A 27,957-nucleotide genomic window follows, 5' to 3' on the forward strand; every position below is an offset into this window, starting at 1 on the left:
AAACTTTAGGCTGGTTTCACATGGGGCGTAAGATGCGTATGCGTAACTTGCGTGAGCCAATCAAATCATCTCAGCTACTATACGCGTATGATACGATTAAATACTGAGACGAGATTGGCTGACGCAAGTTACGCATACACATCTTACGCCCCATGTGAAACCAGCCTTACTATTGGACGTCGGAATGTGTGTGATATAAGGGTAAGGGTGTATCTCCATGATGGAGGAAGAAATAGCGGAACGGAATTAAAGCCCGGTGTCCACGATGCAAGAACTGTGTCCGAGTTTCGGTTTAAGCCAATGAAACTGCTACTTTTCTGTAAGAGCTGCAAGTTGATTGGCTTAAACCAAAACTCGGACGCAGTTCTAGCATCGTGGACGCAAGGCTTAAGAAAATAGACCAATCACAGTCGATTATTCTCCTCGCGCTTGAAGAATAGTCAAGTGTGATTGGTCTATTATCTTACGGCTTTACGATTATGGCTAAATCTTTGTTACGTGCAATGGCCTTTAGGAAAATCCCGTTTACGCAAAAGAATTATCGTAAGTTATATAAGCATATAGAGTCCTTTCTTATTAAATGCCGGCTCCAGGGGGTGTTAAATCTTGACTGTTCATAAGCAATCTATGTTTACTAGGTCTATGGACCGGATGGTGACTGTCACTAGCGCCACGCGGACACATTAGGCGATCCACGAACATTCCTGCCATGGCTATGGAGGAGGGAGGCGGATAGACTTCTGTGTTCGTTCAATTACCACTTTTTCTCTCTCTTTCTCTAATCAAAGTTTTTATATATTTTGTACAAGAATGCAAGTTCGACATTATGAATACTGACATTTTATCACTTAGGATATAATTGAAAAAATAAGCGACGAATATATCGGATCGTTTAAATATGCTTCAAAAAGTGACAAAAATACAACGAGTAAGCAAATCTTATTTTCGAACAGAGTTTTACTATTTCATGTATATTAAACAAACTTGATGTTCACCGAAGTGTTTGTACACAGAATCATCATTGATGTCGTCGAATTTTCGAATACCAGCGCTTACCATCGAAGTATCCTTTAGAAATGCCAATGGGATACAGTTAACGCTGGAAGAGAAAGCAAGCTCGAATCTGTCAAATGCCAACATCATAAACTTTGCGTTGCGAAGCGGAAGGCATTTTAATGTCAGTCTGTGTTTAACGTTGGTCTGTGCAATTCTCTTTACATGGATTGTATCGGGAGCTTCAGTTTCTCTCATTGTATCTGCGTGTATTCTGATACAGCAGTGTAAATCATTCGTCACCTCTATCAAGCAGGGTAAATTTTAAATTTTAAATAAAAAATGAAGCTTTTAACAGAAACCATTTTTTAAAGGGATAAAATTATGTTTGTTAATACATATATATATATTGTCTTACAGATACGCTATTGGTTGTAGAATCAGTAGGTGTACATATCGAAAGTAAGAGAGGATTTGGCATTTTTACGTCGACAGAATTTTTACCATGGGACATAGTGGAAGATGTATTTATTAACGAAGTCATAAAAGGAGTAAGTTCATATATCTGTGTTTGTATGCGCTGTAGAGAGAAAATAATTCAAACTTCTAAATGATTGTTTTTAGCAAAGGGTGCTTTATTGTCTTGCGTTTATCGTGAAAGCATCAGTCGATAGGCAGGACTTGAGAAGATTAGTTCCGGTGTTCCAAGATCTGTTGCCTGAAAGAAAATGCCTGGAATATATGTACGAACGCTTAGCCAATTTGATTGGCTCGAACAAGAGAAAGAGTCTCTGTTAACCGTTCCTGGCTCTTATTGGCTGTGTCACAAAAAGAACATATACAAGTTTATCTTTAGATACCACCGTACAGTGAAGTAAGAAAATTTGGTATCGCCTTACTGTTAATTTTCGAAAACTTTACTTACATGTATTTTCAGAAATACCATGCAATTTTCATACGGACGAGAATTATTAAAAATTATTAGAAGAATCATAAAGTGTCATCCAACGCAAGGTCAACAATTTGGCACGCAACACCTTCTTGTTACTTACAGTATCCTTTTCTTATTGTTATTGATATTCCTTTTTAGATAAGTAAGACTTTTTAAAAAGCATAAATTCCTTTACTCTAACACAATTAAAAAATACAGACTGTACATCTTGGACTCGTCAAGACAAAATGTTTGCAATAATGAAATTCCAGCAGCGAACTAATGCTGCGGCGTTTTCACACGCGTTTGTATTAACTATAAGAACTTTGTCGTCAACGGAAAACTCGTTATTTGATTTAAAATATCCCATCGTTAAAGAAGCTGACGCCGGTACCACATTTAAAGATTTGAATGCCTCTTTGGATGCTGAAGAGAAAATGATCAATACCGCGATATCCACCACTGACAAAGTACCCTCAAGTAATGCAAAATGTCAAATTAAAAAAATAGATCAAATTTCAAAATATAATGCTTTCGAGGATGTATTGGATCAAGCTTTGAAAACAACGATCGATTCTTTTCAAGATGACATAAGGGACTCCGCAATCTTTCGTGAAAATCTGGATGAGAGAATTGGAAGTGGCGCAACTATAGCTGAAATGCATCTTGTTGATAAACATAATACAGAATGTCATAGTAACATACAAGAAAGTAAGTCTATAAACTGTATTACTGAAAGATGTGAGAAAAACATAGAACAATGTTCCACTGAGTGCGTACAAGAACAATCTTTAAGAGCAAAGAAGATAGATGAAATTGAAATTGAAAAGGCACATGGAATAGAAAAGGAGAAAGAAACAGATTTGGTAGAAATACAGAAACAAAATCAACATGTACGAGATATTCAGAAATACAAAATATCTTCTTCGTTAAAACCTTCTCTTACAGAAATAACAAAAGGTAGTGATGAGTTAGACGGTTTAGATGACAAAGAGATGACCAAGGGTGAAAATATTGTAGATTCTAGTAACGTACTAACGTATCAATCTTTCATTGAGAAAGAGACAGAAGGTGCAAAACCTAACTTGATTATGGATCAACCGGTACAAAAGGATCTGCAGACTGAGATAAAGGATATAAATAAAGATATAAATAAAGATTGTGTTCAAAAAGTGATTAAAGGGAACAACAAGTCTGTACACACAAAACAAAGAGAGATTTGCAACGAGATGGCAAACTTAGAAGTCCAAGAGAATGATAGGCAACATACTAAAACTACAATGAATATTGACGATAAACAATCGGAAGATAATGTGCACAGTAGTAAGTCGCACAAAATTCGTAAACAAAAAAGCAGAGAGTCCGAGAGAAAAACCATACCCGACAAGGTTTTGCGTTCCTCTAATATTACCGATTTAGTGATGGAGGGCCTGATGTTTACTATACGACAAGATCAGGATAGCGTAGCCGTCATTGAACAAAAGACCAAATTAGAAGTGGATGAAGTCTTGGAAAATTCGGAGAAAGTTGAAACGAAAGCTGGAGAAAAATGTTTATTAAATTCAAGCTTACTGAGGTTGGAGAACTTAGTAACCATGATCGACTCTCCACGCAATAGAGACAAAGGGCATAAAAATCAGCAAGCAATCAGCAACGGTGCAAATCTATCGTCGTTTAATGCTTTTCCTAGTGACGCTGTACATAATGTAAATACTAATTATGTAGATATAGGAATGGACAAATCAAGTGTTTCTAATTATGATAGGCATAATGCGATGAATCATTTAAATCTGTATCAGCCGCAATGGCAGCATCAATGCGTGCCCTTTAACATTAAGAATAATAGCGATAGTTGCTCGGCAGGAATATCGACAGAAGAACGCGATCAATTAATGGAGTGGCAAGACGATGACAATGGACAGGACAAAAATTATAAAAATAACACCGAAATGAGAAAACAAGAAGACGATATTATTCCCGAGATTTCATCATTTAAGAAAATAAATGCAGAATTGCGAGATACAAATTCACTGATCAGAAATGTCGAAGAGATAGACAAACGTGATAAATTAACGGATGGACATAATTCTGCGCTATATTCCTCATTAAATCCAAATGGAATGTCTACGAAAACAACTTCTGTAATTTCTAAAGAATCTAATTTGATTAATTTATTTCAACAGGAGGCAAATGTACCCAGGATAGTTTCGGACAAGGCTATCACCACTAAGCAAATGCCACCTGCCTTGCAGAAGGCCCTGCGACACACATGTAGAGCACGTAGGTTTTCGTCAACAATCGGCAGTGGAATGTTGCAGCAGGACGAACGGAAAATGCAACACATGGCATTGGCAGGGGACACAATTTCCAAAGCGGATGTCTTGTCAGAGGATAAATATACGGATCCCAATGTAGCGAATAACTCATTGTCTATCAAGTTAGCAATTGATTCTGAAAGACTAAAGCGCGACAACGAGAAATCTCGTGTAACGATCGATAAGGATGTTCCAGAGACTAGTAGAGATACACGCGTGAAGAATTCAATGAGAAAAAACGAGACTCATCGCACTTTACGAAGGAGTTCGTCATCGAAGCATGGTTCGCCAAGAAAATTACAGGATATCACAGAGGAATTTTATTACGACCTATTGCATGTACATAACAAAGACAATGCCATTCGACAGAGATGCCTCAGGCAAAAACAAAGGTCTTTGAACAATCTCGACGACATTAAAAGTGGCGGTAAAGTGCGTATAGAAATGTTAAAGTTTATTCAGGACATCACGGAGGGTGCTAGAGTGGTGGTGAGACGGCTGAATATAGACAATAAACCCAATTAGAGAAAAATTCTATTTCAATTTAACAATGTGCGCGCTCATTAAAAAACGCCGATATCTATGTATAAGGAAATAGCTTTATATCACACTCGCACTCACATACACTCTATTGTACGTTACATAAATACTACATATTCTCTAAATCATGATAAATAGGTAACATAACTTCAGATCACACTTAATATCTTACTCTTATCTTAATCCTTATAGAATTGATTAATAAACATGCCGTTGCCATTGTACACAAATTCTTATCAAAAGGACTCTATTATTTTAATTTTTTCAAGAAACGGGTGTTTAAAGAAAATGTTTTTTTCAAATTTTTATTTATTGTTGTCACGATTTTTTCATTAATAAAGATATAATAAAATTAATATTTGGAATATATTGGTTGAAGAAGATTTATTAACAAAGTGATGTAAATGCTATTCCCCTAGCATTGTTTCTATGAGAGGACAGTATGTATTTCTTGCTAGAGTTAAAATTTGATATATATATTTCGTTATTTTTTTTTTACAGCAATCTGTGTGTCAGTATACTCCATGCATTTTAATTCAGATGACCATTTTATTCAATATTTAAGAAATATAATTGGGAAATAAGAATAATGTAAAGAACAAGGAATTAATTTCGACATATAGGGCCCATAGGGCCGGTAAGTCTCCGATTAACGCTACCACGTGGTAGCGTGGTAGCACAATTGTTGCTTGAAACCCAAAAAAATTATTTACATGATATTAATTTGAAACGAGATAAATATATATTCGGGTGCTGGGAAGAGAGAGAGAGAGAGAGAGAGAGAGAGAGAGAGAGAGAGAGAGAGAGAGAGAGAGAGAGAGAGAGAGAGAGAGAGTGTACAGATTCTGAGTGCAAAAGGTGCAAGTACATGAAAATTAACAGCGGGAAAAGTGTTGATATTCGCATGGAGTAATGTTAGTGATGTGCGAGAATCGACAGTTTTCCGAAATAAGTATTACGTGCTACCCTTTGATGCAATATGGATAACAACATCACGGATTTTCACAATATCACGGACATCGTGAGTATAAAAACCGGTGCATTTTCTTAAGCGACTTTAACCGCGCGAGGATGCACGTTCGACAATGTGAGGTTAAGTTAGGTTAGGTTGTAACATTAGATTCTAATTCTATGTGTATGAAAAGCACAACTACTCTACTTTTTAAATATTTTTTAAACATTTTTCTCCTAATCTCTCCGAATTGTCAAGCTTGTAAAGTATATAAATTGTCCCTCAAAACTTTTTCAACGGCCGGAAAGCTTTCGCGATCACGCTGACGTGCCGGTAGCGTGGTCGTTTTTGTCTTCCTGTAGATTTGCTTTTTTGCAAATTTAGCTGAATATCACGTATTTTTCATCTTTCTTTTCTTTTTCTTTAGTGTCTAATTGTACTTATTTTTTTTTTTGGAATGCAGAAAGTGCAACATAATTCTGTCGGAAAGAAATTGATTTTATACTACTTACTGAGAAAAATCAATGGTGATTATAATTATTATTGCTGTTTTCTTCTCCTTATCTTTCGCTTTATTTTTATGTTGATTAAAGTACAAGCGTATTGAAAAACATTTTATGTACTATGGGATTTCTGTGTTTTTCGGGCTATTTTTGCAACATTTTTTTTCCAATCGTTTGAGGGACATGATTTAATCAAGAAATGATTTTCAGGAAGACGATTATAAGATAAAGAGAGAAAAAGATTCAATTTCTTTATTGAAACAGAAAATGTGTAAGACGCAGTAAGTGTTTCCTGTGTTTTTTTATTAGATTAATTTTGATACGCTATCAATATATATGATACAAATATCATGAAGAAGTTTGATAGAATTTTTATCTATTTCAGTGATTTAATTAAGCAGTATGCTAAAAATATGAAGCAAATTAATGATTTGAAATCAGATTTGGAAAATGCAAAGAAGGACAAAAAACACATGATAACAAATTATGGATCTTCTCTGCACAAAATAAGGGAGTTGGAGCTTGTAAATAATATAATATTCTACATTATTTATTTATTATTAGTATACTTTTTTTTAAATTATTTATAAAATAATTTAATAATGGCCTTCTGTAAATATAAAAGAATTGCAACTTTTCAAGCTGATATTTAGAAACATGCAAAATTATAAAACAGAGTATTGACGCGTAAGCGTTGTCCATTTGTGGCATGTATTAAAAATTTTGTTATGTTTATTCACGATTTGAATTCTAAAGTAGTCAATTTTGATAATCATGTTTAATATTGATGATTATTTAAATTCAGCTCTCGGAAAATCCTGTGATCTTGTTAGATCACATTAATGAAGTTCACTGTGCTTTTGACAAGCATACATCATGCTAAGTACTAAAAAAGGAGAGAAAAAGAAACAGGTTCATAGGTTCTATTAAATAAATTTCATCAGATAAAATCACAGAGTGATAACTTATTAAGAGGTGACGCTTGCAAAATTATTTTTGGGATATTGCGGATAATGAAATTTTTTATGTATGACTAAGCAAGTTTCGGTGACTATTGGCTTGAAAGGTTAATTGTTTCTATTGTTTTTGTTAGCTGATACGCTTTAATTTTGTCTGGAAAAATCATTTTATATCAATACGTACCGGCGCGAGCGCAGATTTTAGTACTATACAAAATTTACAATGAACATATATATATATATATATATATATATATATATATGTTTGTAACATATGTACAGTTATTTATATAGTATTAATTTTGTTTTTTTTTAATTTTTTATAAATAAATGTTAGCTATACCTAATATCAGACTGGTAGAGATTAAAAATATGAATGTTATATTAGTGTATAATTATATCGCTTTATATATCTGCGCTTGTTTGCTCATACTGACTGCTCATATTGACGTGAATGTCTCTGATTAGATTTTTCTATAAGCGAGTCGTTTTTTATTTTATTTATTGTCGTGTTTTATATGTTGGCAATAATATTTTTAAAACTTCAGAAAATTGGAGAAGACAAAAAAAGAGACGAAAAAAGAGAACAAGAGTTAGAAAACAAGATAAATGAATATGAGATAAAAACAGCTGCAGATAAACAGACTATACAACAATTAGAATGTAAAATAAAGCAGCTGGAGGACGAATGTTCTGCTAAAGTTATGGAATACGAGCTGCAAAAGTCAATTTTTGAAGGTAGCGATCAAATAAATATTTCTTTCGTACATTTTTTATTATTATTTATTATTTGATAAATACAGAATATTAAATTTGTTCATTTACGTTTAAAGATAAAATTCATTCTTTCTTTACAGACAAAATTAAAGATTTAGAACATGAATGTAAAAAGTCAAAAGCAATATCCATACCCAAGAAAAAGGAGAAAAAGATAATTTCTACAGACTCTGATATAGCTAAACCAAGTATAGGTAAGTACCAAACTAAAAGCAAATGTTTTCTCTATTCTCTATTCTGTTATATTCTTACTGTGTGAATTAATATTCCCAGGTATAAAATTAACTTCAGATATCGGTATTAATGCATCATTGGGCGATAACGAATTGAGCGTAAAACGCAAAGTTCAAGACAAAAGCATTTTGACCGACGAATTTTATAACATAAAAGACGATCCACATCCATTGTTTTGTGCAAAATGTGAAGCTCATTTGTCCCCGGATTTAACTCCTGAAAAGATATGCAAAACTATGAGCACATTCCCAGAATTAATTGAGAGAGATTTGTCTCCCCTATCGAAAAAGATTTTTTCGCCGCTGTGTTCATTACCTAGTAAGTAGCAATGATTCTAATGCATTGTCATATTACTCATGTATATATATAATATATATATATATATATTTCTACATGTATATTCTTTTATATTATATCTATGTCACATTATTTACATTATTTTATATATATATAATATCTTGTTTATATTTTTTAAAATCTTTAGGTACGTACCCGGACTCTACAAATAGAATGAATGAAGACGCTCTCTCTAGGACATCTATGCCACAATCCAGTTCATACAGTTCATATAGCAATTCAATAGTTGACAATTCAAAATTTCAATTAGAACAGTCATCCACGATGGCGCAAATTTGTGAAAATGTTGAATTAAGCAATATGGACATTTCACATATACCAGTTGTAGCCAGTTCACCCAATAATCTCGGCTCAATTCCTACAACACTGACTTTGTCTCAAAAAAGTAATTATGCAAGGGAAAATTTCTGCTCTAACGATTTACTAGTCGAACACTCTTCCTCTATTAAAGAAATGGAGAAAAAAATTCAGTTATTAGAAAGTAAAATGAAGAAGTTTCGAAGACTGAAGGAGAAAGTAGATAACAATTCTTGTTGTCGTTGCAGTAAAAATTGTAAGGATGATATCTCATTAAACACGAATCTGATATCTATAATCTGCAAAAGTATGGCAGAATATTACGATGAGAAAAAAGAGGCGTGTTTTAGGAACAAACGAAATGTCGATTCGGAACCGTGTACCTGTAGTATGAAAAAGGCAAAGCTGAATAGGAGACAACAACTGCACAAAAGTAATGCATGCAAGAACACATGTTTGTGCAAAATTGAAAATCGCGATGATAAGTATCAACTACGAGATACGTTTTGTAATAACACTGAGAATGCTGCGAAGACGATTGATATTTCACAATGTGAGCATACGTTGTCTGTACATAAAAATAATTTACTTTCGGATACATTCAATACGTCTCTTAACGACACTGATGAATTTGACAAAAGAGAGTTTGTTTCTCATGAAAAGAGTACATTGCATTCAACAGAAGTTGCATCTGTCGAAGATAGTTTAACATCATATTTAAGTGCCGATGAATCTGTAAACGACAATTTCTTAGATAAAGATAATGTAGAAGCTATGGATGTGGATAATAATACAGGAACTGAAACGATATTATTTAGCGATGAAAATTACAACGATCATACTTATAGCAAAATCGTTGAAATTAATGCAGAAGAAAATGAAATGAGAAATAAGGGAAAAAATATACACGAGGATAAGGTTGATGAAATATACGCAAGTGTGGACAATCTTTTAAACAAAGATGATTCAAAAACTATCGGCATGGATAATCAAACGAAAACTGGAACGATATTTTTATTTAACGCTAAACATTCCACTTATCATGCTGCTGGCAAAATCGTCGATATTAATGCAGAAAAAAATAAAGTAAAAAATAAGGGCCAAAATATACATATAAAAGATAAGGTTGGCGAAATACACGCAAGCAATAATCTTTTAAACAAAGATAATATAAAAGCTAATGATATGGATAATCAAACGAAAACTGGAACGATATTCGTATCTAAGAATGAAAATTCTACTGATCATGCTGATGGCAAAATCGTCGATATCAATGCAGAAAAAAATAAAATAAATAAAAGCCAAAATGTACATAAAGATAAGATTGACGAAATATACGCGAGTGATAATCTCTTAAGCAAAGATAATATAGAAGCTATGGATAACCAAACAATAACCGAAAGAACATCCTTATCTAAAGACGAAAATTCCATTAATAACCATGCCGACAGCAAAATTATTGATATTAATGCAGAGGAAAATAAAATGAAGAGAAAAAATATACAAAAAGGTAAAGTTAGCGATATTAAGGAAAATCGCCTATTAAAGAAAATTCGAAACTTGAAAAGAAAAACGCGAGCAAATTTGCCCATAAATAAGCATGAGAATATCGAATCATATTCCGACCATAGCTTTGAGTACAATAATTTGGCGAAAAAATCGCGAATTGAAAATGAGGAGGAGAGTGGCGGTCGCTCATTAGAAAATAGTATAAATGATTTACAGAAGAAATTAAATACACGAATAGAGTCCATAAATAAACAAGATGACAATAAATTATGCTCTGACGATTATGAACCGGTGAAAAAATTACGAATTGCACATACTCCAAAAACGTCAGTTTCTCAATTGAGCAGCAACGAAAATAATGTTACACATAGCACAATAAGAAATATAGCTAGCTCAATGACTCAAAGAAGTAATGGAATTCCACAACTAGGTATTCGGAAAAGTAATTTATTAACTAAAAGCAAAAAAAGTCGTACATTAAATGAGAAATGTGATGAGAAAAACGTCAAGTCTACCGAAACAAATAGTATTGACGGAAGGCCTGTAAAAAACGAAGATTTGACGAGTACTGAAAATTGTCTTCAAAATAATGATATAGCTCTGTCTGCTATCAATACCAAGCGTGTTTCTGAGTTTGAGAAATGTGATGACGTCTTGATTAAAGATACAAACAACAGAAGTATCCCAATGGATAGAGTAATAGGAGAGACATCGAACAACAATGGCGAGCCGAACGTATTGCATAATAATATCGCAAACGATTCGGACGATTTAGAATCAGTTCCATTGATATTGCGACTCAAAGCCCTGTCAAACTCCAGTATCCTCTGTAAAAAAGATAGGCTTACCAAAGCATTGAAAACAAATAAAAATAAAAAAGAGATAACGCCGATCGCTAATGAAGATTTGGAAACCCTTGGAAATAAGAGTCATGACGATCACAAAATATCAAAGGATGTGATTTCGAATGGCGAGTCGTCAGTTCTACACGACCGATCAAACGTGCCAGAAGCAATGCGAAAAATTAAAAAAGAGATAACGCCGACCGCTTATGAAGATTTGGAAACGCTTGGAAATGAGAGTCATGACGATCACAAAATATCAAAGGATTTGATTTCGAATGGCGAGTCGTCAGTTCTACACGACCGATCAAACGTGTTTGAAGCAATGCGAAAAATTAAAAAAGAGATAACGCCGACCGCTTATGAAGATTTGGAAACGCTTGGAAATAAGATTCATGACGATCACAAAATATCAAAGGATGTGATTTTGAAATGCGAGTCGTCAGTTCTACACGACCGATCAAACGTGTTGGAAGCAACGCGAAATAAAAGTCATAATAATAGCAATGTATCTGACGGAGCTACTGAAATTCTACGTTCACCATCACCAAGAGATAGTGGTATCGTTGTTGATTATACAAATGATACAAATGATACGAATAGTACGAAAGAATCTCTCGATCAAATAAAGGAAGAAACATGCGTTAATAATGAAACAAATGGAGATAAAGAAATGAAATTTTTCGATGCCACTCGTGAAGTCGAGAAAAAACTCCAGACGCCAAAGTTACAATTAATTAAATATATTAGCCAGAAACGTGTCAAAAAATACAAGATGACACATGCACAAATAGAAGGCGTTATTAAAATAACAGGTACGTAACAAAAATATGACTTAAAGAAGCAGTAGTTCTCAAAACGCATGAAAGAGCAAGTATTTTTTTTTTTAAATAAAAATACATATTGACTTGACAAAAATAATTTTTGAATGTTTCTTGTTTGATTTTCTTTGAAGCAACGGTTGCTATATATGTATATTTACATTTATGTCAAAATTGTCTAATGGTCTATATTTTAGATTCATATATGGTAATAGACTTTTAATACATGTAAATAATTGATAAACATGTACATATAAAGTTTTATAAAGAGAGATCAATATGTATTGTCTTAAAAAAGTTTAAAAAGAGAAACGCTTAAATTTAAATTCTTTCTCCTAAAATATACATTGCCCCTTTAATTGCTGAGCAAGATTACTAATATAATTCTATATATGTTTTAGATCGATTTGTTAAAAAGCAACTACGAAGACTTATAAGCAGTGCCTGGGAAGAGGCTATACATGACGATATAATAAAAAAATTAGGAAGTACATGCGGACCTCGTATCATAGCCAAGTTAGTATGACATTTTGTGATCTATTAAATATGCAAATGTTCAGATGAAATTGTATATATATTTAATTATGTTAAATAGGATAGAAATATTATATTGTGTAAATTAGTAATATATATACAGAAAGAACCTAAAATTAGTGGCAGTGTGTGTGTGTGTGTGTGTGTGTGTGTGTGTGTGTGTGTATTTTAGATATATATTTAATAAATAAAAACAAAGAAAATTTTTATATAAACAAAAAAACTAAAATCTTTAGATTTTTCATTATTGCACTTTAATTTTCTAATTCTAGTTATACAAAGAATAATATTCCAAAATAATGCATTTTGTAGAAATTGGCTGTTTAGATTGAATACTACTGTATTTCTGATATAGCATCGATATGTCTGATGTTCTAAAGAAATAAGAAGCTTGAAATAAGATAGCAATAGTAGAAAATTTAAAGATTTTAGGATGTTTACACGCAGCTTTTTTTGTTTTTTAAAATAAAATATATATTTAAAATATTGCAGCTTATTTTTTTTTCCGATATACCTTGTATAAACGATTGAAAAAGAAAAGCTTTTTGTGTGGACTAAATATAATATATATTTTACATACATATAATATATATGTATATATTACATATATATATATCTATAAAAAATATATACTAAATATATATATACAATGAATTATAATATATAATGTATGAATTAATATATAACGTAATATAATATGTGTTATGTATGTATTAGATATCCGCCATTTAAAAAATTTAATTAAGTTAGAAGTTTGCTTGTTAAAAAAGGAGACAAGAAAATACCTAATAGTTCTCTCGTGATTATTTTAGATGCATAGTAGAGTTTTTATTGGAGGAGGTCGATCATGATGAAGCTCTGGATAAGTCATTTACTCCTCCGGCACCATTGATGACAAAATTTGAGCAGAAGATCATAGTGTTATTGATCGATTTGGAGGTGTCGAAACCAACGGTGATTTATTTCGTACAAGCCGCCATCGAATACAATCTGTTTAGACTCACCAACGATAAGTCTACGATGAAGGTTTATATTTTATTTGTCTAATATAATATAACAAATTTTTTTTAAATTAGGTTGTTACAATAGCAAAGCGATACTTTCGATTCACAAATTAATGTTAACACTTTCGTACATGTAGATCCCAGTTAACTTGCTCACGCGGATTTATGTCGTCCTGTCACGTCTTCAGAAGGACAGAGAAAAAGTACGGATGATGTGCTGCAACGCTCTCTATTGCATGGGTCTCAAGTCAATAGGTGTTTTATATACAGTATTAACGTGCTGGCCTGAAGTTCTTCCAAACGCCGAGGCTAACAAAGGTATCGTACATGCTAAGATGCAAGAAAAACTATTTATCTTGTCGAGAGAAATAATGATAAATTCTGATTCACATCACTGAGCAGTGATGAATATTTTTGGCTCTGATCATTTAAATCTCTATGCACAAAATTACATCACTTGTGATACAAGATGTAAATTTATTCTTATAAATGTCGAATTCTTACAGGAATATTACCGAAGTGTATAGCCTTTCTCATCAGCTCGCTGCAAATTAAAAATCCTTATTCAATTCAGATGCCGTCAGTACAGAAATTAAACATATTAAAAGACCTCCTATCAAGATTTTATAAATACAATTTTAGCCAAGAAACAACAAGTGATATTGTTAAGGAACTTATAACTACTCTTAAAGGTAAGAACATTTTTCGCGTCACGTTTCTCTACGGAATTATATTAATTAATTGCAAATTATATTTTATTGTGTTTAGCTGAACGAGTCGATGGCTTAGATACGGCTATTATACTTGTCGCGAAGAAAGGAGGCTCGTCTTGGACATATAAAAATATTATTGAATCTTCTCTATTGCCAATGATCATAAGAAATGAGCATCCCTGTATATATAGTGCATTTTCTTTACTAGGTACACTTATTTTTTTCGTTTATTGTACTACTTTTTGACGAAAGAATACTAATGTATCTCACTGATATTATATTATATATTCACAGGAAGGCTTCTGCGCGCATTTACATCAGAAAATGAAGACAATGCCGTGAAGATTAGTGAGATTAGTGAACAGCTCTGTGACCTCATCAAATCTGGCCAAGGTGATACCTTCGTTTTGTATGAAAAGCTAGTTTTCATTACGCAACATAACGCGCGCGCGCGCGCGCGCGTGTGTGTGTGTGTGTGTGTGAGAGAGATATAATATACCATATATGATTTATTTTTAAACAGGTTCACACGATCAACAAGAGGGCATAATATCTGCATTGCTCAGCCTTTCCAGACAAAAATTCAACGTTGTCACGCCGTGTGTGTTAAAATGGGAGCCGAATAAACCGTTAAGGCCAATTGTTAACACGCAGTTACAAGCGTTTATAAAAGCACGTGATTCGAAATTTTGGAATAATTACTTATAGGTCTTTCTTAACCTGAATCAAAACGCTAAATAAACATCCAGAATGAAACATGAGATGTCGATTGAATTGAATAAATGTAACATATATCTTTTGATCATTGTGTAATCTGCTAACAGAAAATCCAACAGAATTACAATAAGAAATCAGTTACAATAAGTATCAGTTACGAATGTAACACTTAATGCTTAAAAATTTTCGATATAGTTCAATTCATGTATTATATTGTTTTAGGTTTTAGCAGAATTATAGTTTACATGATATATAATTTTACGATTTACAATAATTTGTTGGTAAACGTTTGATTCACACAAATCTAATTTATTTTATTTAATTCTATTAATTCACATGTTAATATATATTTATTTTTAAAATGTGAATTAATCTTTTTTCTTTTGAACGCTATATAATTCTGCACATTGTAAAAAAATTGTTTTTTAGTTTTAGTGTTGCTAGAAAAGAATCATATTTTGTTTTGTTATAAAATATTAAAATATTTCCTTGATTTGAAACAAATATCTCCTTTTGTAAAAATATATTATATATTATAAAATTATAAATATAAATAATTTTATAATATATCTTATTTATAAATATTGTAAAATTACGTCTGTGATATCGTTTATTTTTGTATGAAATTCCTCTGCTATATGTCCCAAAGATAATCCCGATTTCCATTTAAAGAGAGGCTTGAAATAACATTTCTAAATAACTAAGCTAAATAGTAACTTAAATAGATCGCGAATTAAAACATAATTAATTAAGAGTCGATTCTTTGCAAAAAGAATTACACATAACAGATACAGATCATTTTGTCAGTCTTTTTTACTTGATTTGACCAAAATTACATTTTATATTCCTTAAATTCTTTGTTGCTATCCAGCGAAAAGTGTAGTAAAACGAGATATCTAAATGATGAATATCTATAACGTTCCGATCAATTACACAATAAACGGCGTATTGAATTGAATTTCATTCCTAAAATGGCATTACGGGAGAAACGTTGATATAAAATCGTTTCAATGAGTATTATTTCTACTTTGTAATGTATTATCCGAATATATCACAAGAATAACGTCACTGGATACGTGTGTGTGTATGTCAGAATAAATATTATAATTAATAAAAAAAAAAGATATAATGAATGTGAAACGCGTGAAACATCAATACTCACGCTGTTTAAAAATTTCCAAACAAGATTTCATAGTTTTTATTTTGATATAATAATGATGATAAAAGTAATTATAGTAGCAATAATAATATATAATATAATAATACAATAATAATAATAATAATAATAGATAATATTTAACATATCGTAGGTTTCCATCCACAGAGCACGCTAAGTTAGTACATGTACAAGGTGTCTTTACAAAAATAATAACAATGTTCTGATGCAACATTGCCGATCGGTATCTCTTTTTTTTCGTCAAAATGCTGTTCAGTAACTTTAGATCAATTTTTTAGCCGTTTTCCTTTCCTCTGTCTTTCGCGCGCGCGCGCGCGCTTGTTCTCACCCTTTTGAACAACTAATTTGTCCAAAATTAATTGATGTCTTTGGTATGTTAACGTCAAGATATATAGTATACTATGGAGGTTTAGTACGTCGGATGAGGGTACCCGGTATTATCCACTTTGTCATAAAATGCTCAAAAGAACGAGCATTGCACGAAGAAGATTGTCATTTCTAAGAGCCAGCCATATTATCGGATGGTGACGCGGAATAAAGATCAGAATACATCTCTCCCTTCGAGGATTCACAAATTTCGAATAAGACTAATAAAACGGTGCCATCCAACAGAGCAAGGAATTAATGGCTGATGATGATGACGAACGTTATTGCTTTGATATTGACTAATTATTATATCTAATAGGTGTTCATCAATGTAACGAGCGATATCACACATTATTATTGCATCAAACTGAGGAGTGATAACGTTACGGAAATATTGATTGTACCGTATAGTTTATTCTGACTCTTAGCAGTTTCGCAGGGCCAAGATCCATATAATTACGATGTAAAAATCGACGAGAAGTATAATTTGGAATAAGGAGAATAAGGAAAGTATATCATAATTTATTTTGTCATATATTAAAGTCGAGTTGTAAAGTTTCGAAACGGGAAGTTTGTACTCGAATCCGTTGAAACTGTTGAATTCTAATAATTAATTAGCGATTTTAATAAAGTAATTTTGACCGACGAATATATTTTGTTCGGCTAGAAGAAACCGCATGACATCGTTTAATAGCGTTATTTTACACGTTTAAAATTACAATTAACACTCAACATGATATAATTTAAATAATACTATTTACCTCAACTATATCGTAAGAGATAATTATCGATGGTGCGGTGGAAACGGCATTTGTATGATTGTTTTTGGATGATATTTTGGTGTCGTTATTTTATAATATCTGTGTGATCTTCGCGCGGAATACAATATGCGACGCTGCCTGATGTAATAAAATTTCATCACTGGTACATTAATTAGCTACCCTCTCAAAGCTGGTTAGCATATAGTGCTTCGTTTATCATCTCTGTCGACGACAATTTACAAAATACAAATCGTAATAAGGCTCTCGTTTTGACCGGCCTGGATTCGGCCGAGTCGGGGAAAAGCGTTAGATTAGTAGAAAATACTAGTTAACCATCGGGTGACATGAAAGAGACAAGGATTTCAAATTCGCCAATTTCATAGAGTATTTTTAATTACAATGTCACAAACTAATGTTCTTCCAACAATAAATTGTTCAACGACAAAACAATTATGAGACATATTCATTGACAAACCTGCAACGTATCAGAATTTAAAGCAATCGACAATATTTTATATAATTTTTAACGGAAAGTGTATTTCAAAGTACATCATATTTGCTATAAATATATCAAATATTCTAATTACTTAACTTTGATCGTTATTTCTTTTGTTTCTTTTTATTATAAAACATCGTTTCCTTTTAATAAAATTCCTAGAATATTTGAGAAATTTTTTGCCGTTAACCATGATAATTTAATTAGCAAAAAAATCGTTACTCTTGAATACAGATGTAAAATTTCTAATACAAATGTTTCTTAGATTTATATCGTCGAGATTTTTAACTCTAAGATCATCGAGAGTACATCTATTTTATATACGTAACAAAATGTTTTTTAATATAATGAAAAATACATCCAGCTATTTTTAAAAGAAACTCAAGATTATTTCTTACATATACACAGATATACAAATGAAAGAAATTGACAATTTGTGTTTACGGAACAATTAATATTGTCGTGTTCGATTTGGAAACAGAAAGAAACATAACATGGTGCAAAATATAGGGCAGTCAATTTTACTGTTTAGCTATACATGTATGCGTACAATGGAAGTTCCAAGATATTACAGCGAATATTTTACTGACAAAGTTCTTTAGAAATAGCATCAAACGCACGAAATTAGAAGCAAATGCTATTTTTTTTCCTCTCGTGTCATCCGATGGTTCCGCTTTAAATACGCATTCTGGATTTGGATGTTGACACAGTGCACACAATCACACATTCTATTCTCAGCACTCGTTTCGATACTGTGTATTTCATACATTCCTTTTCACAAACATGTCCTTATTAAATAGTTCTATTAAAATAATAAGAATAATTTCTAATAGTAAACAAATAGTCATAATTACATTAGTTAATAATACTAATAATAATAACAACAATATACATCATTATTATTATATAGTATATTATATATATGTGTGTGTATATATATATATATATATATATATATATATATATATATATAGTAATAATAAATTAGGAACCACGTACAATATGAAATATGGGAAATTAAATTAGAATACATTTTGTTAATGAGGACTATAAATAATAAAAATACCATTTGTAATCGCTTTTATAAATGTTTAGGCCACGCTTTCGTTTCTTACTTTAAGCTTTTCCTCTCTTTCTCTTTGTAGTAAGCAGAAACCTTGAGTAGTTTGTATAGAGAAAGCCGTTTGTTGTCATAATTATCATTATTAAATGTGTCTCAAAGCGACGAGCGACGGGTGGGTGATTAATGTGAAAAAGATGAAACAAAATGTTTGGAAGCTTTTCTTTTTTTTTACTCGAGAGTATCTACAAATATACAAATTATTATTGAATCATCGTTCAATATATCTTCAGTACCTTTTCTGTCACCCCATCAGGTATGTTCTTTTAACGAATTATATAATTATAAAAATATGCATTTCGGTTTTTCTTTTGAAGCGCAGTGCATCGTAGTACGATGAGGTATCAGGCTGATGGAACGTAGTACAGCGTAATACGACGTGGCGCGACGAAAACGTTGCTTTTATTTTAATAATTAATATAGTTTACGATTCGGGATTTTCTTTAACATAAAATAACTTACTATTTACAAAAAGCTGAGACAAAGTGACAAGGAGGCTCAGCTTTCTACGCGATGAGATATCTCCAAATATACACATCAATTCCACTCTATTGCATTGTTAACAAAACACTTTTAAGGCTACATAAATCAGGAAAAGTTGGAAAGGTTCGAATAGAAAAGTGAAATGTGAGAAAAATGATAAATCTGGTTGCAATTGTGCATGTAATTGGAGACCAAGCCTTTCATCCAAATAAATAAATAAGTAACGAAACAAGAAAAAACGATGCGCATGATCAATATATAATTTAATATTAGACGATATAGCAGTTTCCTTGAGTTTACCTAATAATTTAACAATGCCGGCATGTTTACTCCTTTTACGTATGAGACGAATGCTAATGAGAAACGATAATTAATCGGAATTAATATCTAAAATGATATACGCGTATATCATTCGGTATTCATTTCATTGTTCTGGAATCGAGATAAATAGGACGAAAAAGTGCTAGAAATTCTTTGAATTTCATATTTAACTTTCTTCCGTGTAAACAGACGAGGTAAATTATGTAGTTGCAGTTTTTCTATCACGAGGTTAGCAAATTATAACCCTGCGCTTACAAAGTCATTGAATTTACCGTCTTCTACTTTATTTGTTGCTCTACTTTATAATAATAGCTAACGGCGCTTTAAATTCCGCTTTTTATTTTTACCGCTTACAGATGTGGAAATGAAAATTGATTCACTATAAGTACGTCATTTTTGTGTGCCATGTTTAAGATTTGGTAAACGATATTTCGCGTTACAGGAGCAAAACGTCTTGAGAAAATATTTGTCAATATGTAACAGTACAACGCCGGATGGCGATCTGACGTCAATAGACTTTCTAACTGATTAGTAATAAATAGCATCTCTATTTTTAGCGGCAAAATGTACTTCATATGTGCTTAGGGAACTATTGCTTTCTGGTAAGACATCGGATTTAATCTAGATTTAAATCTTAGATACTTCTACATAAGACACATATGTTCATTAACCCTTTGATACTAATGGTACGTTCAATCGCGTTCGCGAACATTCTTTGGAAGAGCCCGGTGAAAGTACAATGCAAGTTGCTGTTGATCTACTCGCGATGTATTAGACCTCTGCGACACAAGAACATATGAAATATCTCACAGAATGCATTTGTTTATCATCGTTATATATATCCAAAGATATATCAGATTAATGTCTTTCACGAATAACAAACGGAGTCAGGATCGAGCGTGAGTATCATACGTACCAAGGATCAAAGGACAATTACCTTGTCTACTATCAGCGCTTTACAGCTATTAATTTTCGTGTTTTACAAGAAGATTTCGTCACTAGCGTGTATCAGCGTCCTGCGCTCATAACACGGTTAGCAAATTGAACGACGCTCGTCGCGAATTTTTAGTGAGAGAAATAGACGGGCGATTTTCTCGTTCTCTATCTCCCTTTCCTATTTGATCTCTCTTGATCAGGTGTACCACAACTATTTGCTTTCTTACAAACGAGAGCAGAAAGGCACTACTTTTGCAACTGATGCGTGTATTATTTTTTTCTTTCTCTTTCTCTTCGTTGATAGTGAGTGATGACAATAAGACGCGATACTATACAAACGCTTTGCTATAAAAACAACATTCAATGGTCGCGAATCTGTCACCTTCACAGAAGAATCTACGGAAATGTTTCGTTTTCGAACGTCACATTATTCGTGCAAAGTCCCTTTTCGTTTTTAGACTTGGATGAAAAATTTATTCTTCGCAAATCGTTCATCGGGATGTTCGTTCGTAGAAGGAATACATGATATAATCGACGAGCGTCAAACGTTCGATCAAACGGAGGACACGAGTGCGACAATACGGGAATGTCTCGACATAACGATATAATAATCGAAGAAAGCCCGGCATCGTCGTGCCGGTGCGTGCCATCAGCTCAGAGAAATTATTAACGTGCTTGATTTACGTGCTCGATTTTTTTTCAGCACCGCGTTAAGATGGTTCATCACTCGCTGAATCAAACAATTGGTATATTCCCAACAAATTCGCTAATAAAGGCTACTAAAGGCCGCTGCTGTCTCAAACTACCTTCAGCTAATCGAGCATTTCACTCGACGATCATTCGTACATCTCGAGTACGTCGCCGATAACGAATCATCGCGGCAAAACGTTGTATACAGACGACGCGTCACGTAATTCGCTATTGGCTCGAGTGCTTGCTCTCGCTGATGGATGCCATCCTCATCGACTCCGTTTCTGGACAATATCTGTTGGGCATTCTCGTCTGCTCTATCGTCGCCTAAGAGGAGATATATTTCGGATGATGTATTATTATTACTGTGATCGTTGCAAATTATCTGCATTTCGTATTTATACGGCGTTAATATATTGATAGTGCCTCGATAGAGACTCGAGCTTTATCTTACCGAGCTGTTAGTATTCTTGGCCATGAAGATAAGAGAGCGGTTGCTAAACGGCCTTAGCTCCAGATCTCGGCCAGGACCATCCACCGTGTCGACGCAGTTATTGCTGCAACGAGAAGAAAAAAGCCGAATGTAATATTTGCTAGTAGTCCGTAAAGAATCCGTATCAATAAGGTCGCGAATTCCATCCGAGAAGTCAAAGCTGCGACCGAGTTCCTTGCTACAAATAAAATAATGATAATGGATAATGAACAATTAATTACCTCGACCGTAATTCCTTCTGTTTCCGCTTACAATGGATGTAAGCTGTTATACAAATGATAACGACGAGGAATACTGCTATTGTAGCACCACCGGCGATGCTGGCTGTCTCCAACATTACTCGTTGCCGTGAAGCTGTCAAGAAAAAGGATGACATTTTTATTTCTCATTTTATTAAATAATATATTTTATTAAATAATATTCGGACAAAGGATAAAATATTCCAATAACTTTGACAATGCTATTCAATAATCGCTCTTAACACTACGTTATTTGCATGGTTTTTTAACATAATTATTCGTATGGAGTGTACTTTATATTTAAACGTTATATCTCAATTTTCATTCTTCTCTTGGATAATTTACAATTAAATAAAAGTTGATAATATTCTATATATCTTCTAGATAAAGATAAGAGCTAAATTTATCTTGAATTGTAAAACATTTTGTGCAGCATTTGATCCATAAAAAAGTTTTATACTGTAATTTTAGTAAATTTCTAAGGCTAGGATGTTATCTTGCACCTATGCGAGTAAAGTTAAGAGTAGAGTTGTTTTTGGAAAAAAAAATTGTAGAGCATGAGTTTTTAGTTTTCGAATTATAAACATGTTAAATGTTAAATGTGTAAAAGATGTAAGAGGAAGGTGTAATTTCCTCTGGAAATGTCTATCATTAATGAAATATATTTTTTACTGTCATTTACATTTCAGTACTGATGGAATATTTTCGGAAACTATCCCCGTATCGCGTCGCCAAAGTTATCCAAAGAATCAAGAACATAAGAGTCTACTTACGTAAATAGGAACCATCCAAATCTTTAAACTCGCATCTTTGCCCGATATATCCATTGGCGCATCTGCGAAGCAAAATATCATAACTTCATTAATTGATATTATCGAAGCATCAAATGCGTGGTTCATACGTTTCCTTTTTCTTTCATAATTCGAATAACGGAAAGATATGAAGCATGCTCTTTAAACTCCAACTGTTTAAACTCCAAATACCGGTAATCAGATAAATGTATTTATATCGAAAGTAGCCAATTAATGAATATTTAATTGAACTTAATTATATAAACGAGAGTTAAAAAAATCGTTAGTTGATCAAGTAGATTAGTTTACCGAGTGCGTGATTATGTGATATAATCAATTTTAAATAACACTCAGATAATCTGACCCTCGCCAGTACAATTAATTAAACAAGATTGAAAAGAAAACACGAACATTTACGTTTACGAGTTTTGAATAAATAAATATAGCCTATCCTTTTTTAGTGTCTTATACTCTTCATTTTGTAAAAAATATTTTCTGAAGAATTTTTATTTTATATTATTTTTTATTTTATTATAAAATAATTAATAAAATAATAAATATATTAAATTATAATACGTAAGTTTTTGATTTCATTTTATATAGTAAACATTTCCAATAAATGGCCTGAAACTTTTGACCGGCAGTGTATTGATGCTCGATCGGACGCAACATTATTCGATGTATTATCCTCTTCGGTTTTTTCACAAAGATGGCATTGATCGATTAATCCTCCATTCACGTTTTGAAATTTACTTTAAGATTATCGATTGACGATCGACATCCTTTCGATATATCTCCTTACCGCTCAACTCGATCGCAATTTCACGCGTTACTGCTCGTAAAAAGAAAAGAAAAAACTTATTTATAGCTTGATCTTATTTTTAAGATTTTAAAAGGGTCTTCTGAAAGGGTTAAAAAACTTTCGTTCAAAGCCCGAAAAATATAAGCAATTTTTATGATTTTTTCTCATAAATGAAAAAACCTAGAAACTTGTAGCTTTGCATATGCATTTGTTACTATTTTATATATATATATAGAATATCTGTATAAAATTTGAAGTTAATCGGTTTATTAGTTTTTGACATATCATGGATGGCAACCATCGAGGACAAACATTTCGAAACGATCGCGCCTTATAGTTTAATAAATATTAATTATTTTCATATCAAAATAAAATAATAAAACAGTAACAAATACGCATGCAAAACTACAAGTTTCTAGATTTTTTCGTTTATAAAAAAAGATTTTCAAAAAATTGTCTATTTTTCAGGTAATTTTAAGCGAACATCCCCCTTAGTACAATATCAAGACGGGTCACTTGATTGGCTGGATGAAATCTTAAGACCGCCCATGACCAAACTTGAGACAATTTTGAATAAGATCGGATCACGAGTACCGCCCTTAAGTTCTGTTTCTCGGTTTCGTCATGAAACCACGCAAATATAATTATATATGTATATTATAAATGTAGGCAGTCAACTTCAACTGTTTAGTTTTTACAATTAAGTAATCGCGTGCTACGTATCGTTTGCAGTTTACCAGACTTTTTTTATTACTAGACCGCATTTGATAAAATTTGTTATGCGGTATTTAAAAATTCACGAGAAAATATGACTGTTAGATTAATTGAAATCGGACGCGACAAGCGCGAGATGAGAGACGGACTTCGGTTCAAGCGGCAGATCGCGGTCGACAAAGCAAACACCGTGGGAAATAGTACGGTTGAGTGAGCACGATGTGCTGCTCCGCACTCCTCGCGATGCTATCCCGATGTTAATCCGATTACTCGATACACTTTTTTTCCTATCGCGATATTTAAATTCAACCTCGCTGCAACCTCCAGCATTAATTTTGCAAATGCATCGAATCGCCATCGAACGATAGTTACCGTATTCGTGAAAAAAAAGCAAAAAGAAGAGGGGGGGGGAAAGAGAAATCGTCGATACAGATCGAGTCGAAAGAAGCGTTGGTAGCGAGTTCGAGAAAAATGTCAGTCGAATACGAGCCGACAGGAATTTCAACGTACGTGTCGAGGTCGCGTAGTCACAGATTAACGGCTAAACGACGCGAGTGGTGCCGTCTCTCCCTCGGTGGCTCTTTCGCCCGGAACCGCCGCGATTGTTCGTGGTCGCGTCGCACAGTGAGGCGCCCGATGGAGACCGGGGTCACAATACTCCCGTACGTGCTCTCGCACAAATGTCAGGACACTTTCAAAGATTTCGATCGTCACGCCGTAGTCTGCGGAATTTTTTATGCCGCAGGAAAATCCGCGGAATGGAATTTTCATGGCGAATTTATTGCCGGCCGACGTTTGTCGGGTGGGCGCATAGTTTCGAGATGGAGCCGTACTCACAGACAGTTGTACAGGAGGGAGTCGACAATTTTTACGGTGAAACACGTGGCGCCGTTCAAGCAATACCACTCTGCGTAATCCGGCGGACACGCGTACATGTGGAATGTGATATTCGGCCGATCCGTCGGCGTCGGCGGCCTAGGTTTCGGCGTTGAACGCGACGAGCAGGCATCTGTTGATAAAACATATAAAAGTCATTAGGTCCTCTTACATTTACATTGCATCGCGATTACATCGCGTATAACGCTTTTCTTCTTTCGCGCAAACGTTTTACCAGAGAACATTTCAAGTTTAACAATTTCAAATTTGCCCACTTCGATAGTATTACCTTGCACATATTACAGTTTACTTCTTTCATTACTATTATTATTACTAGAGACTATATAATAAAGTGTATCATTTCGCATTCCATACAGATAATCAGTTGTATCGAAGATAATTAACGACTGACGAGCGTTCCATTATTGAGAGCGGGCGAATAACCGGATAAACTACTGAAGGTGCTTCAGGAATTTTGTCGGTTTTTCCAGGTTCGTTGAACACAATGGACAGGGGCCGTGCTCTTCCTCGCTCTTTTACTCACACCCTCGCTTTTTTTCCAAACATCTACGCACGCGGCTTCGGTGGCGGTGGCCACCCTAGCGAATAGGCGAGATGAGGCGAGGTGCGGCGAAGTGAGGAGAGGAGATGCGAGGTGAAGCGAGGTGTGGCAAGGTGAGATGAGGAGAGAAAAGGAGGAGAGGATAGATGAAGAGAGGTGAGGTAAGGTAAGGTAAGGTAAGGCAAGCTGAGGTGAGGTAAGGTAAGCTAAGTGAGGTGAGGTGAAGTGAGGCGAGGCGGGGGAGGACGGAGGGGGATGAGAGCGCGTGCATCTCGCAGGCGCGAGACTGTACACAAAGCTGCAAAGTACAGCTAAGGCGGTGATGGTTGCATCTGTCCCGCGCGTGGCTGCTGTCCGTCACCTGTTGTAATTTTACAATCTGCCGTTTCCACACTCCGACAACGCTTCACGCTCCGTACGCTCCAGTTTATCGAGCAGGCGCGGCGTTTTATCTTTTCCTTACGAGAAACTCGCGTGCAATCTCTCTCTCTCTCTCTCTCTCTCTCTCTCTCTCTCTCTCTCTCTCTCTCTCGCGCCTCTTCCTCTCTTACCGTTTTGACTTTACTCATGGTAAACATTTTACAGTTAAAAATCATCTTTGAGTTTTACGATTAAAAATTACATCTCGTTACATCATTGTTATCCGGTTGACGATTCAGATTTCATTGTACCAGTCGGTTCGTCTTTACGGTATACCGAGAGATAGATACGCGAGTGCAGATGTGTGCGGGGAAGATAAGCGTGTTTGACAGGCATACGCTAAAGTTGGCGGAGCGCCTTTGTAATTGCAGCGCGACGCGAGAGGCGTGAGGAACAGGGAAACGGATAACGATACTCCACAACTCCACGTCGATTATCTCGACGGTTTTATACGTCGGGACCAGGTGCAACGTGACGCGCGAGTACTATTACATTACACACATTTGCTCGTATCGTCTGGTATAAGTCGCGCATAAAATGAGCGCTTTGTCGCGAGGGCGAAGGCTTCGCTCGGCACGGAAATATTCCAGTACGGCAGCACTTTTGTCTGCCTTGTTCACAAAAAAAGAGAGAGAGAGAGAGAAAAGAGGAGAGAAAAACGACAGATTGTAAGATTGTGGCGCAACGAGCGTAACAAGTGGCGAAGAACGTAACACGGGCGACTGATTCACCGTGTAATGCGAAACGATAATTTATCCTCTTTAAGTACACGTTATTTCCGTGGGCGTTTCTCCTTCTTCTCTCGTTCCCGATAATATAGACGACCGTCAAATTGTAACGTGGCTTACAAATGCAAATAAGGGGTATAAACGCAATTTTAAAGATATTCTGTTAAAATGTAGCTCGTTCCTCTAATTGTAAGCCGCGTCGCGTCTGTCTATATATATATACACGAACACGCGAGGTGCGCGAGTACGAGTCCGAGTATAATGCGTGCCAATACCAACCTGCTATACCGAAGAGAGTGTAGGAAAGAAGTAGTATAGTCGTGAGGTAAGGCGGAATTTTGCATCCTCTCGCCATGGCAGTGACGACAGAGGGGTTAGCGACGGCGGTGGTCGCGTTAGGCGAGGAGGTTCGTGCGAGAGGATGGACGGTCGTCGTCTCGGTTCGATGGACCTCGACTTCGGCATCGACGTCGCCGCTGCTTCCGGGAGACCGCCGATCGTAGAATCGATGAAGGCGAGGATGGAGACGTTCGAGACACATCTTATCGTCCTCCTCCTTCTCTTCTTCTTCGTCGTCGTCGTCGTCATTCTCGTCATTCTCATCGTTCTCGTCTCTCTCGTCGTCGCCGCCATCGTCGTCGCCGTTATCGTTGCCGTCGCCGTCGCTGCCCCCGTCGCCGATGTCCCTTCGATGGTGGTATCGTTGACGCGACGACGAATGACGATGACTACGATAACGGAGATGGCAGAGGTAAGGCGGCGTATGACGGTGGCCGGCGACGCCGTCGTCGTCGTCGTCGTCGCAGGGGACTTTGCTCCTCGCCACCGACGAGCTAATCTCCTCGATTGACGATACCCCGCCCGCCTCGCGGCATCCTCTATGGTTGACCTCTCCTTCTTGTGTTTCCTCGGCAGCGCGAGCGACACCACCTGGGCCCGAACTCCGGCGCACGTGCCGCCGCTTCCCTGAAACCAGATACCCGT

At 34.7% G+C, this 27,957-nt stretch overlaps 3 protein-coding genes across 4 annotated transcripts in view; 2 read left to right on the plus strand and 1 right to left on the minus strand.

The window, feature by feature from the left end:
- Positions 1-698: 698 nt before the first annotated feature.
- Positions 699-5,135, plus strand: LOC143907424 (uncharacterized). The gene is made up of 6 exons (XM_077424223.1): positions 699-928; positions 1,014-1,310; positions 1,414-1,544; positions 1,618-1,867; positions 1,931-2,046; positions 2,144-5,135. The coding sequence occupies exons 4-6, from the start codon at positions 1,722-1,724 to the stop codon at positions 4,762-4,764; spliced, it is 2,883 nt and encodes a 960-aa protein (XP_077280349.1). The 5' UTR covers positions 699-928; positions 1,014-1,310; positions 1,414-1,544; positions 1,618-1,721; the 3' UTR covers positions 4,765-5,135.
- Positions 5,136-5,597: 462 nt separating this feature from the next.
- On the plus strand, positions 5,598-15,754 carry LOC143907423 (uncharacterized). 2 transcript variants are annotated; one of them, XM_077424222.1, is made up of 15 exons: positions 5,601-5,800; positions 6,195-6,258; positions 6,445-6,515; positions 6,620-6,758; positions 7,742-7,931; positions 8,051-8,164; positions 8,244-8,522; positions 8,689-12,024; positions 12,432-12,546; positions 13,377-13,590; positions 13,706-13,886; positions 14,075-14,260; positions 14,337-14,489; positions 14,576-14,674; positions 14,805-15,754. In XM_077424222.1, exons 2-15 carry the CDS (start codon positions 6,256-6,258, stop codon positions 14,987-14,989), a joined length of 5,265 nt encoding a protein of 1,754 aa, XP_077280348.1. In that variant the 5' UTR covers positions 5,601-5,800; positions 6,195-6,255; the 3' UTR covers positions 14,990-15,754. The 2 variants fall into 2 exon arrangements, with proteins under 2 accessions (XP_077280347.1, XP_077280348.1); XM_077424221.1 differs by lacking the exon at positions 6,195-6,258 and having other exon boundaries at positions 5,598-5,800.
- A 426-nt stretch (positions 15,755-16,180) lies between these two features.
- LOC143907426 (uncharacterized) overlaps positions 16,181-27,957 on the minus strand; it is a 28,628-nt gene continuing 16,851 nt past the window's right edge. Inside the window, exons 2-7 of the mRNA XM_077424225.1 lie at positions 27,253-27,939; positions 25,225-25,396; positions 22,854-22,915; positions 22,063-22,195; positions 21,803-21,905; positions 16,181-21,675 (exon numbers count right to left, since the gene is read on the minus strand). Coding sequence (XP_077280351.1) covers positions 21,577-21,675; positions 21,803-21,905; positions 22,063-22,195; positions 22,854-22,915; positions 25,225-25,396; positions 27,253-27,939 — 1,256 coding nt within the window. The 3' untranslated portion in view covers positions 16,181-21,576. The remainder of the gene's footprint in view (positions 21,676-21,802; positions 21,906-22,062; positions 22,196-22,853; positions 22,916-25,224; positions 25,397-27,252; positions 27,940-27,957) is intronic.

Source organism: Temnothorax americanus, unplaced genomic scaffold (assembly GCF_048541705.1).
Source record: "Temnothorax americanus isolate GAGA-0224 unplaced genomic scaffold, ASM4854170v1 Scaffold8, whole genome shotgun sequence".
NCBI lineage: Eukaryota > Metazoa > Arthropoda > Insecta > Hymenoptera > Formicidae > Temnothorax > Temnothorax americanus.

What these genes read in the sequence shown, in the direction of transcription:
- LOC143907423 (XM_077424221.1), top strand. Translation starts at nt 5,759, where the DNA reads ATGGATAACAACATCACGGATTTTCACAATATCACGGACATC. An exon ending in TTCACAATATCACGGACATC is followed by an intron (nt 5,801 to 6,444) that starts GTGAGTATAAAA and finishes AATGATTTTCAG; the next exon opens with GAAGACGATTATAAGATAAA. An exon ending in AGGCGTTATTAAAATAACAG is followed by an intron (nt 12,025 to 12,431) that starts GTACGTAACAAA and finishes TATATGTTTTAG; the next exon opens with ATCGATTTGTTAAAAAGCAA.
- LOC143907424 (XM_077424223.1), top strand. Translation starts at nt 1,722, where the DNA reads ATGCCTGGAATATATGTACGAACGCTTAGCCAATTTGATTGGCTCGAA. An exon ending in AGATACCACCGTACAGTGAA is followed by an intron (nt 1,868 to 1,930) that starts GTAAGAAAATTT and finishes ATGTATTTTCAG; the next exon opens with AAATACCATGCAATTTTCAT. An exon ending in ACACCTTCTTGTTACTTACA is followed by an intron (nt 2,047 to 2,143) that starts GTATCCTTTTCT and finishes TAAAAAATACAG; the next exon opens with ACTGTACATCTTGGACTCGT.